Here is a 14,176-nt window from a genome sequence, read left to right on the forward strand (position 1 = left end):
GCTTAATGTGTTTCAGTTACCTTTGACTTACCCATATGTAATTTGGTTTTAATTTACTGTTGGGCTGCAAATCACCTTCCATCTGGATGTGCAAGTTATACTGTTTCTGCATGTTTTTATTAGTAGAGAAAATTCATTTGCCTTAAAATTTGATCAACAGAAGGATAAAAATAGTAATTATTTCAAAAACATTTTGGAAAAGGTGTATTTTTTATTATCCGTTTACAATCAGGCATTTTTCAAAGTTTACAGTACTGCTTTAAAAGCCAAATGCTTGGTTTTAGAGTAGATTTATGGATGGCAAATCTTCCTGAACGTCACTTTAAAATGCGTCCATCACTCTCAGAGGTGCAGGCAGACAGCAGGGGGCACCCGGAACAGCAGTTTGCTTCCATTCCCTTCACTGAATTTATTGTATGGGAATTCTTAGTGTTTGACAAGGAAGCTTGTATTCCGGTTATTTGTACACAAGCAGATTTCAAATGGTTTGTCTTGAAAACCTTTTTCATTATAATCTCCCTGGAATAGGAAGGACTCTTATCTTTAAAATACATGGAAAGAAACTGTAGCATTGTAAATAACAGAATCTTCCCTCTTAATCAGTAGCATATATGGGATCTGTTTATTATTGAGTAGCTGACAAATCATTGACAAAAATATATCTAATATATCTAGACAGATTATATAAAATTTGGAGAATTAGGAAAATCCCCCCCTCCCATTTTATGTTATAGCAAAGTTTTCTTAAATTGTGTGGGGCTTTTTGATACTCCTGCTGGTCAGTGAGATAAATCACACTCTTAACAGATATTTTTTTTCTCTGGCTTTCGTGCAAGCAGTTGTTGCTTTCCTTAATACAAGATAAGAAAAGAAATACTTGTTGAGACACAAGGTTTTTGATGGTGCATTCTGCCAGTGTCAATTTTACTGTAGGAATCTGTGAGACTGGGAGCTGGTCAAAGGGATTGCCTCTTTCTAGTTGCCTGGTGGGTTTGGTGTGTGTGTTCTTCTTTAGGAGTCAGGGATAGATGAGATCCTATTCATCTTTTGACAAGTTAAAACTTATCCAGGCTTCCTGTCATTCTGTCTTTCTCTTCAGTTTTTTTTCTGCTCTGAAAACAAATGTAGAAAAGAAAATATGAGCAGGAAGTGGAGGGAGGCTAGAAGAGAAAAACAGATCAGCAGTATCTGGGGTCTCTACCCCTTTCCACAGTTTAGCTTCTATAAGCAGATGGATGTGGGTTTACAAATGTCATCTTTGGTATATCTGAACAAGGCTTTTAAAGCTGTTGTGTTACATTTTAACACTTCCCATTAATAACTTTGCAAATTAACGTTCCTTCTGCTTTTGACCTTTGAACTTTGAGTTGCCTGCCTGGTTTACAAATATGGTACACAAAATCACAAGATTTTGAATTTGGCAGCTGCCGAAATAACTAGTGAAAATGAAAGTGTAGAGGGATGTGAGGTTTTTAAAGGCCTTTCAGAGTCACATGACATTTCATAGCCATTACCATTAACTGCTACTGTCTAATTGGTAGAGCTTGTTTGTGGTGCTGGTAGAGTCACTGTATGGAAAAAATGTGGATGTGCAATGCTTAGTTCAATGGAATAAAATCAACAACTCGAAAGGTCTGTTTAAATGAAAGGATTATTAGGTTTATAATGCCAAGAACATGTGCCTAGAATGTATAAAACATTGCCCACCCACAGCGTTCCTAACAATGTTCATTGCAGTTGCTCCGTTGAACTGCTACTCTTGCAGCTACATCCCATTACGTTTTTAGGAGGTTTTTTTCCTCCGAGTCATTCTTTTGCTCTTATGGGGGACATTTTCACCTGTTAAAACTCTGCTAGTACATTTGGTCTTTCTAGCTGATTCCTAGCGGATTTAGGTTAACACTCAAATAGTAAAAAGTATTGATAAGAGTCCTTTTTTGTGTTACCCCGAAGAGGTGTTCACTGGGAAGTTCTCTAGGCATTCCTGATCCATTTATGCTTTTCACTTACCCAATGGAAGGATTATTATTCACCTGGTTACCTGCATATTTGTAATGGTGTTGCTGTTTCGTTAAGGTATTGACAGTGAAAATACATTCTGCATCCCACTTGTTTGGTGTCCAGCAAAATGCAGTATATAAACAGCTCTGGCATTTTTCCTTTACAAAATTATATATTTTGACTACTTCTCTGCAGAGTTCTTCTGTGGAAATATCACAGCATCTTAGCTTCTTAAGTCGTAAAATAATGGAGGGTATAATTTGTAAAACACACTCCTTCCTGTCTAACCACCCATTTGTTTCCATTGTATTTCTTCACTGTATTATATACTTGTAGAAGACAGCATTCAAAAGTGCAGCGGTGTGCCTACTCAAACAAGTCATCAATCATAAAATGAACTTTGTCCACTGCAGCAATTTGCTTATGTCTCTGGAATGCTTGTTAAAGTATGCTTATGCAATTAGCTTAAAATTTCTTCTCTGATCACTCCAAATTAAATTGAGAAGATTGAATTTTTCTGTTAACTAAGTCTCTTCATCCTAAGCCCAAAAGTAGGAATGTGTGCAGACTTGGACTGTCTTTTGCAAACCGGTCTTAATGTGAGATCTGGAGTAAAGGTTCTTGGCTCTTTTGCCTCATTTCTCTATACAAGTTCAGAGTAATATATGCCTTCTTCTTAGGGCTGATTTTATATTAGGGGCTCAACCTAGGAACTGTATGGAAGTGCTGCACTGAGAAAGGGAGAAGTTTCCTCTTTCCTAAGCTGCTACTATTAAGTCCACCTTGGCTTCAAGGAGATCCCTCTAGCATAAAAATGCCCACTAATAATTCCCAGTTTGCAATTCTGGTGTTTATTTTTAGCAGAAAATTGTATTCTGATTGCTTAAAAATAATAACAGCAATGAATGGTTTAGATGCTATTGCTACTTACTTGTGAATAGCAGTAAACTTCATGAAATCTTATACTTTCCATATACAGTCTTTTGAAGACACTGCTGTCACAGGCAAGTTAATAGCACTTCCCTCTTGCATTACAAGTAGCCTATTTTGCTCTCTGTTCCTAAGGGGCTGTGCACAGAACTGCATTAACATCAGTTGAGCACAGGCTCAGGAAGCAAGGAAGGAAGGGAGAATATCACTTGGTTTCTGGAAGGAGAATTTTGTCTTTAGTGACAACGGGCTGCTCCTGGCTTTAGCCAAATATGCCAGGTTTCCTTGTGCTGTGGATTTTTACAAGCAATTTCTAGTGATAACCACTGGAAAGTTAAGCAGAATAGACCGTTTGAGGTCTTACTTTATTCTGGCTTGCATTATGTAAACCTCTGAAAATAGTGGTTTACTATGTAAATATTTCTATAACTAATGTTAGGGTGATTAACTAATGTTTTCCTGAAAACTGTCTTGGAAATCTGTTTTATCGGATACAGGACTATCACACAATTCGTCGTCATTTTATTTTCCTGATTTGTAATAGGAGACGTTTTAAGATATGATTGGAATGATTTATATAAAATGATCTAGATTTTCTTGTGAGAGATAATTGAGATCTAATCTGAATCCCTGACGAACCACAGCTTCCTGCATTGGCCTGTTGCTATGGGTAACATAAAGGGAGTAAAATAGAACTTCATATGAAATGCCTTTAAACTTTACTGGCATGTACAGGCATGGAACAGGACTGAATTTTTTAGTTTAATCTTTGAGAAGCTGCTGTGTTGAGGAAATGTTTTTTCCTTATTAAGTGAAGATGAATTTAGGAAAAGTACTGTTAGGAAAAATAACTGCCGTTTCTTATGAAGAGCGGGTAAGTGATACGAATTATATTTAGCTAAAGCAAGGCATCGTTGCAGTGAGAAATTAGAAGGGGCTATTGTTATTGGCAAGAAATCGGAGAAGAATCTTATCAGCTTCAGAATGCTTTTTGCTTAGGCTTTAAGCTTTTTAACTTTAAAGTAATTTAGTTAAAATTCCTTTGTAAATGCAGACATTGTGTTTCATTATCAGAGAAAAGGGAAGCTTATTGTACCAACCAGCAGTCAGATTTTGAGATGTATTTATGAAGTGTGCCCAATATGTGTGAAGCTAAAAAAAATCAGTATGTTTATAATCTGTGCCTGTCTTTCAATTCTGTGCAATGTATTGTGTATATGCTCTCTGTACCATTACATCAATATTATATCTTTAGGTGAAACTGTATGTGTGTTGTATATGTCTCTCTCAAGATCATTTTAGGAATGGATTTGGCATTTAAAGCACTACGTTTATAAGTGATAAGGTTGGTTTTGTTTTGGGTAGAAAGTTGAACATTTATTTCTTAAAGGAATTTGAAATGTCTCATTGTTTACAGTTCATATATTGTTTTTATAGACTCAAATATTTGACAAAACCTGTAACCTTCAGAGAAGAATGTATTCAGCAAAATTCTTGTGCAGTAGTTGTACTGTATTTCTTCTTAACTTGTGAATTCTTCCATCTATAATACTTTTGTCTTAATTCTTATAAATGCACTTCTTTAGTGGTAGAGAATTGAAAAGGCAAATTATGTAATAGCCCTCCTTGAAGTGGCATTCTGAAAGGGCACCCTTCTCATAGAATTCTAAGTCATGAAATTAATCACAATAGTATTTTGAAATGAGGATAAAATAATATTACTCTAAGATTTTGGTGAGGAGTACATCTGAGCACATTTATTAGGAGGAAAATCTAGCAATAGTTTAGAAGTCTTATGGCTTTATTTTTTATTTAAAATGTTAGAACAGTGCCTATCATATGTTGAGACATGATCTCCCTCCCAGAGATCATTTGAGTTCATGGCATTTGTACAATGTTCATGCTGCAATGTATTTAAAAGGATAAAAATACGTGCATGTAATGTAAGTCCTGGAGTAATGTAACTGAAGATCTAGGGACTTGCTCACAATTCATACCTTGGCAAAAGGAGAAGTTGCTTCAGGTGATTTAATAAGGAGTTTGAACACAGCAGGATGGAAGCAGACAGTTGACTGAATGATAGGCTTTCCCTGAGCTAAATGGCAGAATGTTTGAAAGTTGGCTATTTGTATTCAGTCCGTAAATGCTCAGTGCTTCATCCCTTAACACAAGTTTCCCAAACTTATTCTGTATGTTGAAATCATATGGGAGAATCAGTTTAGAAGGCTGGGGAAGCGAGGTATGCTATTCCAAGGGGAAAGGCTTAATTAGAGGGGCTTTTGTAAAAGAGTGTGTGTAGTATAATATTGTGCTAGGCAAGTCTAACAGATTCTGAAGGCAGCAGTTGGAGAATTCGTTGCATGCAGCAAAAGGTCTATGCCTGTGTTAGAAGGAACTGTACTTTTAAAAGGGCACAGAGAAAGGTCATTTTGAATCCCTTTTTCTCTGTACCTTCTTGGATGCCCAGGAAATAAATAGGTGTTTCTGTTTATTTTGTGATTTTGTCACTCTTAGGCTAGGAGAAAGGAATACGTCTTCACTCTCCTAATAGATTTTATCCCTCCACATCTCAGAAGGAGTTGGAAATAGATAAGTCTTTTTTTGCCTCAGGAAGGCACTCGCCCACATTCGATTAGCACAGATGATTTCATGTTGCTTCATTTATTGCTAAGGCCTGGCATTTCCTAGTATGTGTCACCCCTCCCAGTGTCCGCATATTTCCTTTTGTTCTACTCAAGTACTTGAGCATGACTTTGACTTGAATGACAAATCTTGAGGTGGAGAAAAAGGACATTTTTGTTTTGTGTTATCTGGGCATTCTTACACATGGATTTATTTGCTCTGTGTAATATCTGGGATATAGGTAGGGTATTTTTTTGTTTTTCTGTGTGATGTTGTTATGGCAGACTTAGACAGTACTTAGTTACTTTCTTGGGACCTGGTCTCTATAAAAGGGAACTAAGTGGATTTTCTGGATAAGAGTTTCTGTCAACTGAAATATGTCATCAGACTGGTTTTGTGCAGTGGTGTACACATGTAGCAGGTTATAGACCATGAAAGCTAGAAGATACAGGCTGTTTCAACCTTATGAATTATTCTCCTTTGTGTTCTATCTCCCTTTGTACCATGTTGTTGGTGCAAGATACTATGTTGTCTATTTCTATACTGGAAGATGAATTAATGTACTCACAAAGTAGTTTTCTTGTTGCTAATTATTGTAAGCTAATACTTTTTCAGATTTGTTACAAGCAGATTCTGAACACAACATCAAAAAACTCATGTGCCCTTCTGGTTTTTCCACCTAGCAAAGAGATGATACAAAGAGAAATTATCATGTTTTCTCTTAAACAGAACTTTATGCTATCTAATATATACCGGTGCATTTGCCAGTTTACAGAGACCTGAGACCTCTTTTAGGGTGTTTGATAACTGGGAAGCCACTGTTCATCTTGCTGGCCCTGACACTGAGCTCCTCACTGGGATCACAGGGATTATGATCTTGCCCTGAAGTCTGGAGGGGGAGAGCTGCATCCTCCAGTCTTGCAGGGGCTGTGTGTGTGCCTGTATGCCTCAGCTGCTAATCCAGCTAGATGAGCAAGCAAAGTCCCCATGAAGAGATACACTTGAAGACATTTTAGTCTTCCTAAACTAGGTTTATTTTTTAAATTTTGGTAATTTGTTACCATCAGACATCTACCATGGGCCCTTTCCTAAGCCAATATGGAAGTCAGGGTAATTTGAAGAATTAATTTCAGTACTTACCTGGTTGTGAAAGATTTGATCATGGAATGCAATTAGATTTTATCTCTTGGTTATAGTTCACATGTACATTCATAAAATGAATAGATACATGTCCTGTCATTTGGAATGAAATACTAAAATACATTTCCTTTAGCATTCACATTAGCCCTAACTTGCATGGGGTCATACCCTATCCTTTCTTGTCTTTCAGAAATGGCTACACACAGAATCTGTTTGATTTTATAGCTTTTTAATACATATAGTTTTTAATAGATAGTTATTAGTATGTATGTGGTGTTAAATTTCACCAAATAATCAGACATTATATGCATAGTAGCTCAGATTTTGTCCTGAAGAGCCTTCAGTGGTGGTTAAGCGTGAGCACTGAAGAACAAAACCAGCCCCCAACACACCGTGAATTTTTAAAATGAGATCATCATAGTATTTAAAAAAATCTGGTCTTGCAACTTACACCTTTGGACAAATCTAGACAAGTTTCAGCTGAAGAGTTTAGAACAGAAACTGCTTTGTCTAATTATGGATTGCATGCAGTTTCTGACAGGTTTATAGTTCTAAGCTTTCTAAGTACTCACAAACATGTTGTGAACATAGTACTGTGAATTCTTACAGAGTAATTGCAAGCTTTAGTTTCTCGCTGTTTTGTTGAATTAAGTAGATTTAAATCAGTTACATAGATGAATTTAAAGAAATGTTCTTAAATTATTCTGTAATCTACAGAAGTATAGTATTTGAAATATCTAAATAGCACAGAAGTAGGTGGTTGATTTTTTGATACTAAGTTCTTTTCTTCGTATGGGTACAACTTTTAAAAAAGGTTTAAAAGTGATAATTACTTAGACCTTGCAAGGAGAGATTTTAAGATGTTGATACATGTAATGTAATGCATATTAGCTACAGCATTTAACACAAACACACAAACCCAAGCCATGGTGTGTAGAGAGCTCACTGTATTAAGTTATGCCGAATGGATTGAGGTAAACTGTATCTCATTGTCCATAGAACTTAATTAAGCGGTACTATTAGTGTAGTGTTTGAACTTTTCTATGAAATCACATTGTTTTTCCTTTAAAAATGATATTTTATAATTGTTAACTTCCCAGTTTTTGAAAAAAGTAGTGTAACTTTTTACATCATGACAATCCTTTTTACTTCATAACTTTCAACAAGAAGTTGATATTTGAACAGATTCATGCCAACTGCAAAAGTAAATGACCATTCCTAAAATGTACATAGTTTGAAAGTATTTTTACTTTTTTTCTATCTAATGTGCAAACTGATACTATTACTTGACTTTGAGTCATCCTTCTTTTCATTGTTTGAGTAATGACATTGAGATTGTTTATTCATCAGCTGCTCTGTACAGTATGTGAATAAGAAATTAGAAACAATCATATTTATAATACAGATTTCAGTAATGTAAATTAGATTTTCTAAATTACAAACATGAATTAAGTTACAGCTTCTGAATGCATAGTATGCTTACTAGACTTACATGCAAAGTAGTAGGAAAGATGTCCCAAGCCTCACTGAAGAACTGTACCCAAAGCAGAAACACTTTTTTGATACCTGAAACAGTGCTATTAAAAATAGTGAGAGGCCTGGCTACACTTTTGAATATATTAATATGCTTCACAGATTCAGAAGCATTCATTTTAGTGCAGTTAAAGAAGAGCCCTCATTTTTTTAATCTTACCCATGAAAGATGTATTTGTGTTCATTTGAAGTAGCCCAAGACGAATGATGTCAATAGGAACTAATTGCATTAAATAGTAGATCTGCTGCTGTGAACGGTGTGAGGACACAACAGTTCATAACGTGTGATGTTCTTCAGATAGTGTTAACAACAGTGCAAGATCTTGCAGTGAAACAGAAAATAGTAATTTTTAATAGCCATTAGAAATCAATTAAAAAATGAGCTGTCCTTCCAGTCTTTCACTCAGCTGAGTGTCAAGGTATAAGCACTGGGGATGCATGTTTGGGAAGTGGTCACCTATATGGTGGCGTAGAAATATTAGCTGCCTTGAGGTGATTTGAGATCAAAGATGAGAAGTTTAGGGCAGATAAGCACATAAACTTTGCCATGTCACTAGAAGACTATTTGTCCTTGAAAACTTGATGTACTAGTAGAGGAGGTAAGGAGTTCTTGCCTAGCTTATTGGAAACACTCTTAACGTCTTGGCTCTGTGGAAGTCAGAAATGATCAGCAGGGCAAGTTTTCAGAGTCACCTGACTGACAAAGTATTGAATTTTAATTTTGATTCCCATCTGCAGCAAAATAAAGTTAATAAGGTGTTTTCATTTTAAGTCTTTGCAGTTCAGTTTTAAGATACCTGCTTTCTCACATACACCAACTGATTGACACTATTCATCTAAGAAGGACTGCTGAAAGCAGTGTGTCTATTCACAGCAGGAAGTACTTTGTGCAATAAATACTAGTGAGATCAAATTCCAGGACAGTGGTTAAAAGGCCTGGGATGAATTTCATGGCTGGGAGGAAACATCTATGAGAAAGTAACAGCTGGTTTCTTTAGATTTTCCTCTCTTGTGTTATCTGTTGTTAGTAAGATGATAAAAGTAGCTAACATTTCAAATACTGTGTGAAGCTCGGAGATTTCTAATACCATGAAACTTAAGTAACACTTATTTTTCTCTTTCTTATTGCAGTCAGCAACTGTTTCTGATGGAGGTAAGCTGAAGCTTATTTTTACTTTTATAATGAAAAAAAAATCAATTTTCCACATTAAACAATACAATATACGGTAAATAAGGTGACATATTACAGGATGGTTGTCCAAAGTGGTGCAGAACTCTGTGCCTTCTTTGGGAATTGTGCTAATGAAAATACTGCAGGATTGTGTTCACATCCTTTCACTGATTTATTTGCATAATTTTTTGGTGACACATCTCTATATGCATGTTTTTATTGTAACTAGGCTTCTTCATTCATACTAATAAAGAGGCAGAGCTGGTAGACTTCTGTATAACAGGATGGTAGATAAAATCTTGGACTCTGTTTTATTGTCCTTTACATATGCTGTTTGCTTTTGAAGAGATAATGCTCTAGCTCCTAAGTTATAAGCTGTATTGGTGCACGTGATGAGGTTGAAATTTCTTTGCGGAGTGATGCGTTTTGAGAAGGGGGTAAGTAATTTGATACTTGGAAAATCCCAGTATGGAGGTTTTGCAGTTCTGGAGTACTTCTAAATAAACTCCTCTTTATGTCACATAACCTTGTTTGTTTTGATTTTCACATGGCTTTAATGTTTTAAAGGACATCCACTCTTTGTTAAACATTAGAAGATGATTTCTCTGAACCTTTAAAGTTAATTGAAACAGTTAAGTATGCTTCCTTAATGGAATAAAGGAATCTGTTTAGTTTAGGGTATACAGGAGATGGCTTTTCTCACTTTTCTTGCTTGGCAGGAGTTGGTTTACTAGATCCTGCAAAGAAACTCACATACATATTTTTATGTTTGCTGTTCTTTCACAACAGTACAAAACAGTTTTATGGTATAAAAAGGGGACAGTCTGTGTTGCCCCAGTGCAATGAAATTGATGAAATATTTTGAAAGGTAAAGATATTTTTTTTTCTATGTAAACACACAATTAGAAATACTATTCACAAAACTCCATTATGCCCTAATTTCTGATTCCTTGCAAAACTTAAACTACAAAACCTGTAGTTTTTACTGACTTATTTTCAGTTCTTCCGATATGAGTTTTTTATGTCATTCCAATTCAATTTCCATGTTTTCACAATAAATTTTATACAGTTTTCTGAAGTAATGAATCTGAAGGGCATGTAGATTGCACATGTGAAAGAACAGGCAGTAAGTCATATGCATTTTTCTGCTGAGTTGTATGACCTATTTTGTTCAGCTAGTGTTGAAGATTTTACGTGGACTCTCTCTTCATTGTTAAATGCTATAAAAGAGGAGGGATGTAATTTGTATAAAAACTGGTAGTTGAACTATACTGAGTAATATTAAATCAATGCTTAAGTACTTAGAAAGTGGATTCACAAAATAAGAACTGGAGAGACTGCAACCTGGAAAAGTGAAATGAAATAAAATCCTTACTAGTTTCATTTAAAGCTGCATTGAGTGAAAAGCTCTGATTAATTTCTGAATTACATTTTCAGGCTTTCACATTTATTGAATATGTCACAGCACTGAATTTTTTTCAGTCTTCTCTAATCTCACTAATTCATTAGTAGATCCACAGATTTACACTTGTTAAGGGCATGTCTAGATTAGAGAAATTTTCACTAGTGCAACTATAAGTATAGTAGTCCATAATTCCCTTCCGAGACTAAATTCTAATGTTAGTATTTGTACATATAAAATCATAGAATGGTTTGGGTTAGAAAGGACCTTAAGGTCCTCTTGTTCTAACCTCCTGCCATTGACAGGGGCACCTTCCAACTGACAAGGTTGCTCAAGGTCCTGTCCAACCTGGCCTTGAGCACTGCCAGGGATGGGGCAGCCACAACTTCCTGAGCTACCTGTTCCAGTGCCTCACCACTGTCACAGTAAAGAATTTCTTCCTTACCTCTAACTTAAACTTCCCCTGTTTAAACCCATCACCCATTGTCCTATCACTACAGTCCCTGATGAGTCTCTCCAGCATACTTGTAGGCCCCCTTCAGATACTGGAAGGCTGATACTGTTGTTAAGCTTTAGTCTGGGAAGGGAAATTTAAGTGTAAAAAGTAATTATTGTGTGTTTATATGCATCCCTTCAGTATAATAGGAGGCACAACAGCTCCCTGTACATTTTATTTTGAAGGTCAATAAAGCTTCATGTCATATGGCTTTGTTTTCATTACAGCCAGGCACTGGGAACCATCTACCTCTTGATGCATTTACTTTACATGGTAATTAAGCTTGCACAAGCCTGCGATGACAAAACTGTGTGCTTGGGCTTTGCAAGATAGGTAACATGTAAAAGATACAGGTTCTTGAATTAGTGTTGTTTCCAGAGATGCTGACCAGTAGCAACTCTTAACTGTAATTGATTTGCTTAATGAATTGCGGAAAGTCAGAATGCAAGCTGTGATACTGTTTAGGGGCAGGATAACTGCTATGCATCAATTAATCTGCAGCACCTGTGCTCTAGAATCACAGAAACCATTTTATGTTACTACAACAACCTCTAATTAGTTGATTTCTCCTACTTCCCATTTTGGAAGCTGTCCGTTCCTGCTGCCTGTAGTAATAGTGTGTACACAGCATGCAGGCTATGGCTGTGTGGCTGATGTTTTGAGTACTGTGCCATCTAAACCGTCACAGGGATGGTCAGTAGTCCCCAGTTAATGTCTGACTTTGGCTATTGATACCTAGATGGCACTTTTACATTGATCTTAAGGGAAAACCTGAAGGTCAAAGGACATATGATAGAACTACATGATCATTCATTTCCCAGATAGACATGTGGTGAGGTATTTGAGCTACTGAGAATTCCTAAGTCAGCTCTTACCTGCTATTCCCTACAGAGATCAGTTCCACAAAGCTGATCTATTATTTCCAAATGCTTAAGCATAACAGACACGTTACAAAACCTGTCTTTTTCTGAAGATACTACTTTGCTGTAGTGTCTGCTGCTTTTGGTTTTTAATATTCATCACCTGGAAGGAATTTTCAGAAGAAAAAGCATTCTTAAAGCTTTGTTTTTTTTTTGGTAGGAATCTGATGTTTACAATAATAAATAATGTAAAACTCTATTCTGACAAGTAACTCAAGAAGGTAGAGCAAAATATCCACAATGAAGCTCAAAATAAAACAAAACACTATTTATACTTTTTTACACTACAAATACAGAAGGATTGTCTCCTCCAACAGGTATATGACTTATTTGTCAATTACGTTGTCAGCGCATGCTTGTGTAGCTGTGTTCCACCGTAACATAAATAATTCAAGTTCCTTTAGCAGCAGTGGCAAAAGGTCTTCTCTTTAAATTATTTATGTAGCATTTTATAATGCTTTGTGTTAAGTATACTATTGCTTTCTTCTGCTTGAAGCCATGAGGGTAAAGAATCAATTTGTTTAGAACGGTGTTAGAGGCTACCAGGAATTGCTGAGGGGGGATGCATTAGCTTCCCTTATCCCAAAGTTGCAGAGGAGCGATGTGCCATACAATAAGGATAATCTGCACCCAATGGGTTCCGGGATGTTACAGCTGAACTTGGTATGGATTCAGAAGGATGGCTTTCAGTGAATGCCTTGAAGTATTTGATTAAGTGGCACCACAGTGGTTCTTATCAGCTTTATCCAGGTAACGTATTGAGTGATTAACTGGATTATCTTAATTATATGAATGTACACATTCTGATGATTACAAGTGATACGTGTAGCTTCTCACAATAATAAAAGGTCTTAGAGGGTTGAAAAATATATATGGATATTATAAACAAATCCATACAAAAATATCCTTAATCCTAATATCCTTAATCTAATATTTGGATTTACTTCTTTATATGATTTAAATAAAAACCTTCAGAGCCATCTTATCCTGAATACTTTCAAGAATTTAGTTCATTAAATGCCTCCATTTTCTTACCTAGTGCTATTTTTGTGAAATAAAGGTAATAATTTATGCACTGAATATGTAAATACAAAATGTGTAAAGTATGGGGTCTTGAGGATTTTTAGAAAACATTCTGCATCAATTCTGTATTTGAAGAAGGCAGTAAATTAAATCAAGTGAGTAAGCACAGAAAGTAATACTTCCTTGCTAGGTATGGTGGTTCTCAAACAGAACAGAAATAAATTTAGGTCCCTGGGATTTGGGATGCTTGAGTAAGGAGCCTCCTTTAACACGTGCTGTAAGATCAGTTGGTGTTTCTACACAGCAAGGAGAAAGGAAGGCAGGCATTAGGAAACTTCACAGCACTGCTAAGTTGTCCATGAACCTAAGCTGGGATTTTTATAGTACATTTCTCTGGCATCCTGTGGTTCCTGATAGCTGATTTTCTCTTTTTAAATGCTTTACAAGAAGCAGGAGGTCACTTTGCACAGCAGCCTTGTGGTTAAAACGTTTACGTGTGTGAATCAGAGCTCTTAGTTTCCTCTAATGGTTATCACAGTGCTCATTAGACAAAATATGTGACTCGGTTGGAAAGTTTCTCCTTTCCTGCTTTCCAAGGTTGTCTGTGTATACCTAGGAACGCAGGAGTTGTGAGAGTCAGGAAACCTGATACTGAAGTCTTACACTGGAAACATTCCTCTGCAAGAGGAGTGGAGCAGGAGTTACAGCTTATACAGTCTTCATTTAAGCATAAATTAGATAAATTGTATATTAGTGTTGGTGAGTTTTTCTTCCTATCTGACCTTTATTTTTCTCAGATTCTAACTGGTGTATCTGCACTAGGTTTTAATTGCAATAGTTATCTTATGTGATAAGAAATTAGAATAACTAAGCCTTTTCTGGGAAACAACCTTTTTCTGCATTGTTTTCAGGTTGACAGGTACTCCAGCAGAAATCTG

The 14,176-nt window shown here is 36.1% G+C and overlaps 1 protein-coding gene across 8 annotated transcripts in view; it reads left to right on the forward strand.

The window, feature by feature from the left end:
* Window positions 1-14,176, forward strand: part of RGS12 (regulator of G protein signaling 12) — a 91,633-nt gene that overhangs the window by 37,300 nt on the left and 40,157 nt on the right. For 7 of the 8 annotated variants that reach the window (XM_062638733.1, XM_062638732.1, XM_062638731.1 and 4 more), the window contains one exon: window positions 9,358-9,379. In XM_062638733.1, coding sequence (XP_062494717.1) covers window positions 9,358-9,379 — 22 coding nt within the window. Of the gene's footprint in view, window positions 1-3,053; window positions 3,806-9,357; window positions 9,380-14,176 lie in introns of those variants that run through there. The other variant, XM_062638735.1, reaches the window with a different exon arrangement.

This window comes from Pezoporus occidentalis, unplaced genomic scaffold, assembly GCF_034315485.1.
Source record: "Pezoporus occidentalis ecotype Australia unplaced genomic scaffold, CSIRO_AGI_Poc_V1 ctg58, whole genome shotgun sequence".
Classification (NCBI taxonomy): domain Eukaryota; kingdom Metazoa; phylum Chordata; class Aves; order Psittaciformes; family Psittacidae; genus Pezoporus; species Pezoporus occidentalis.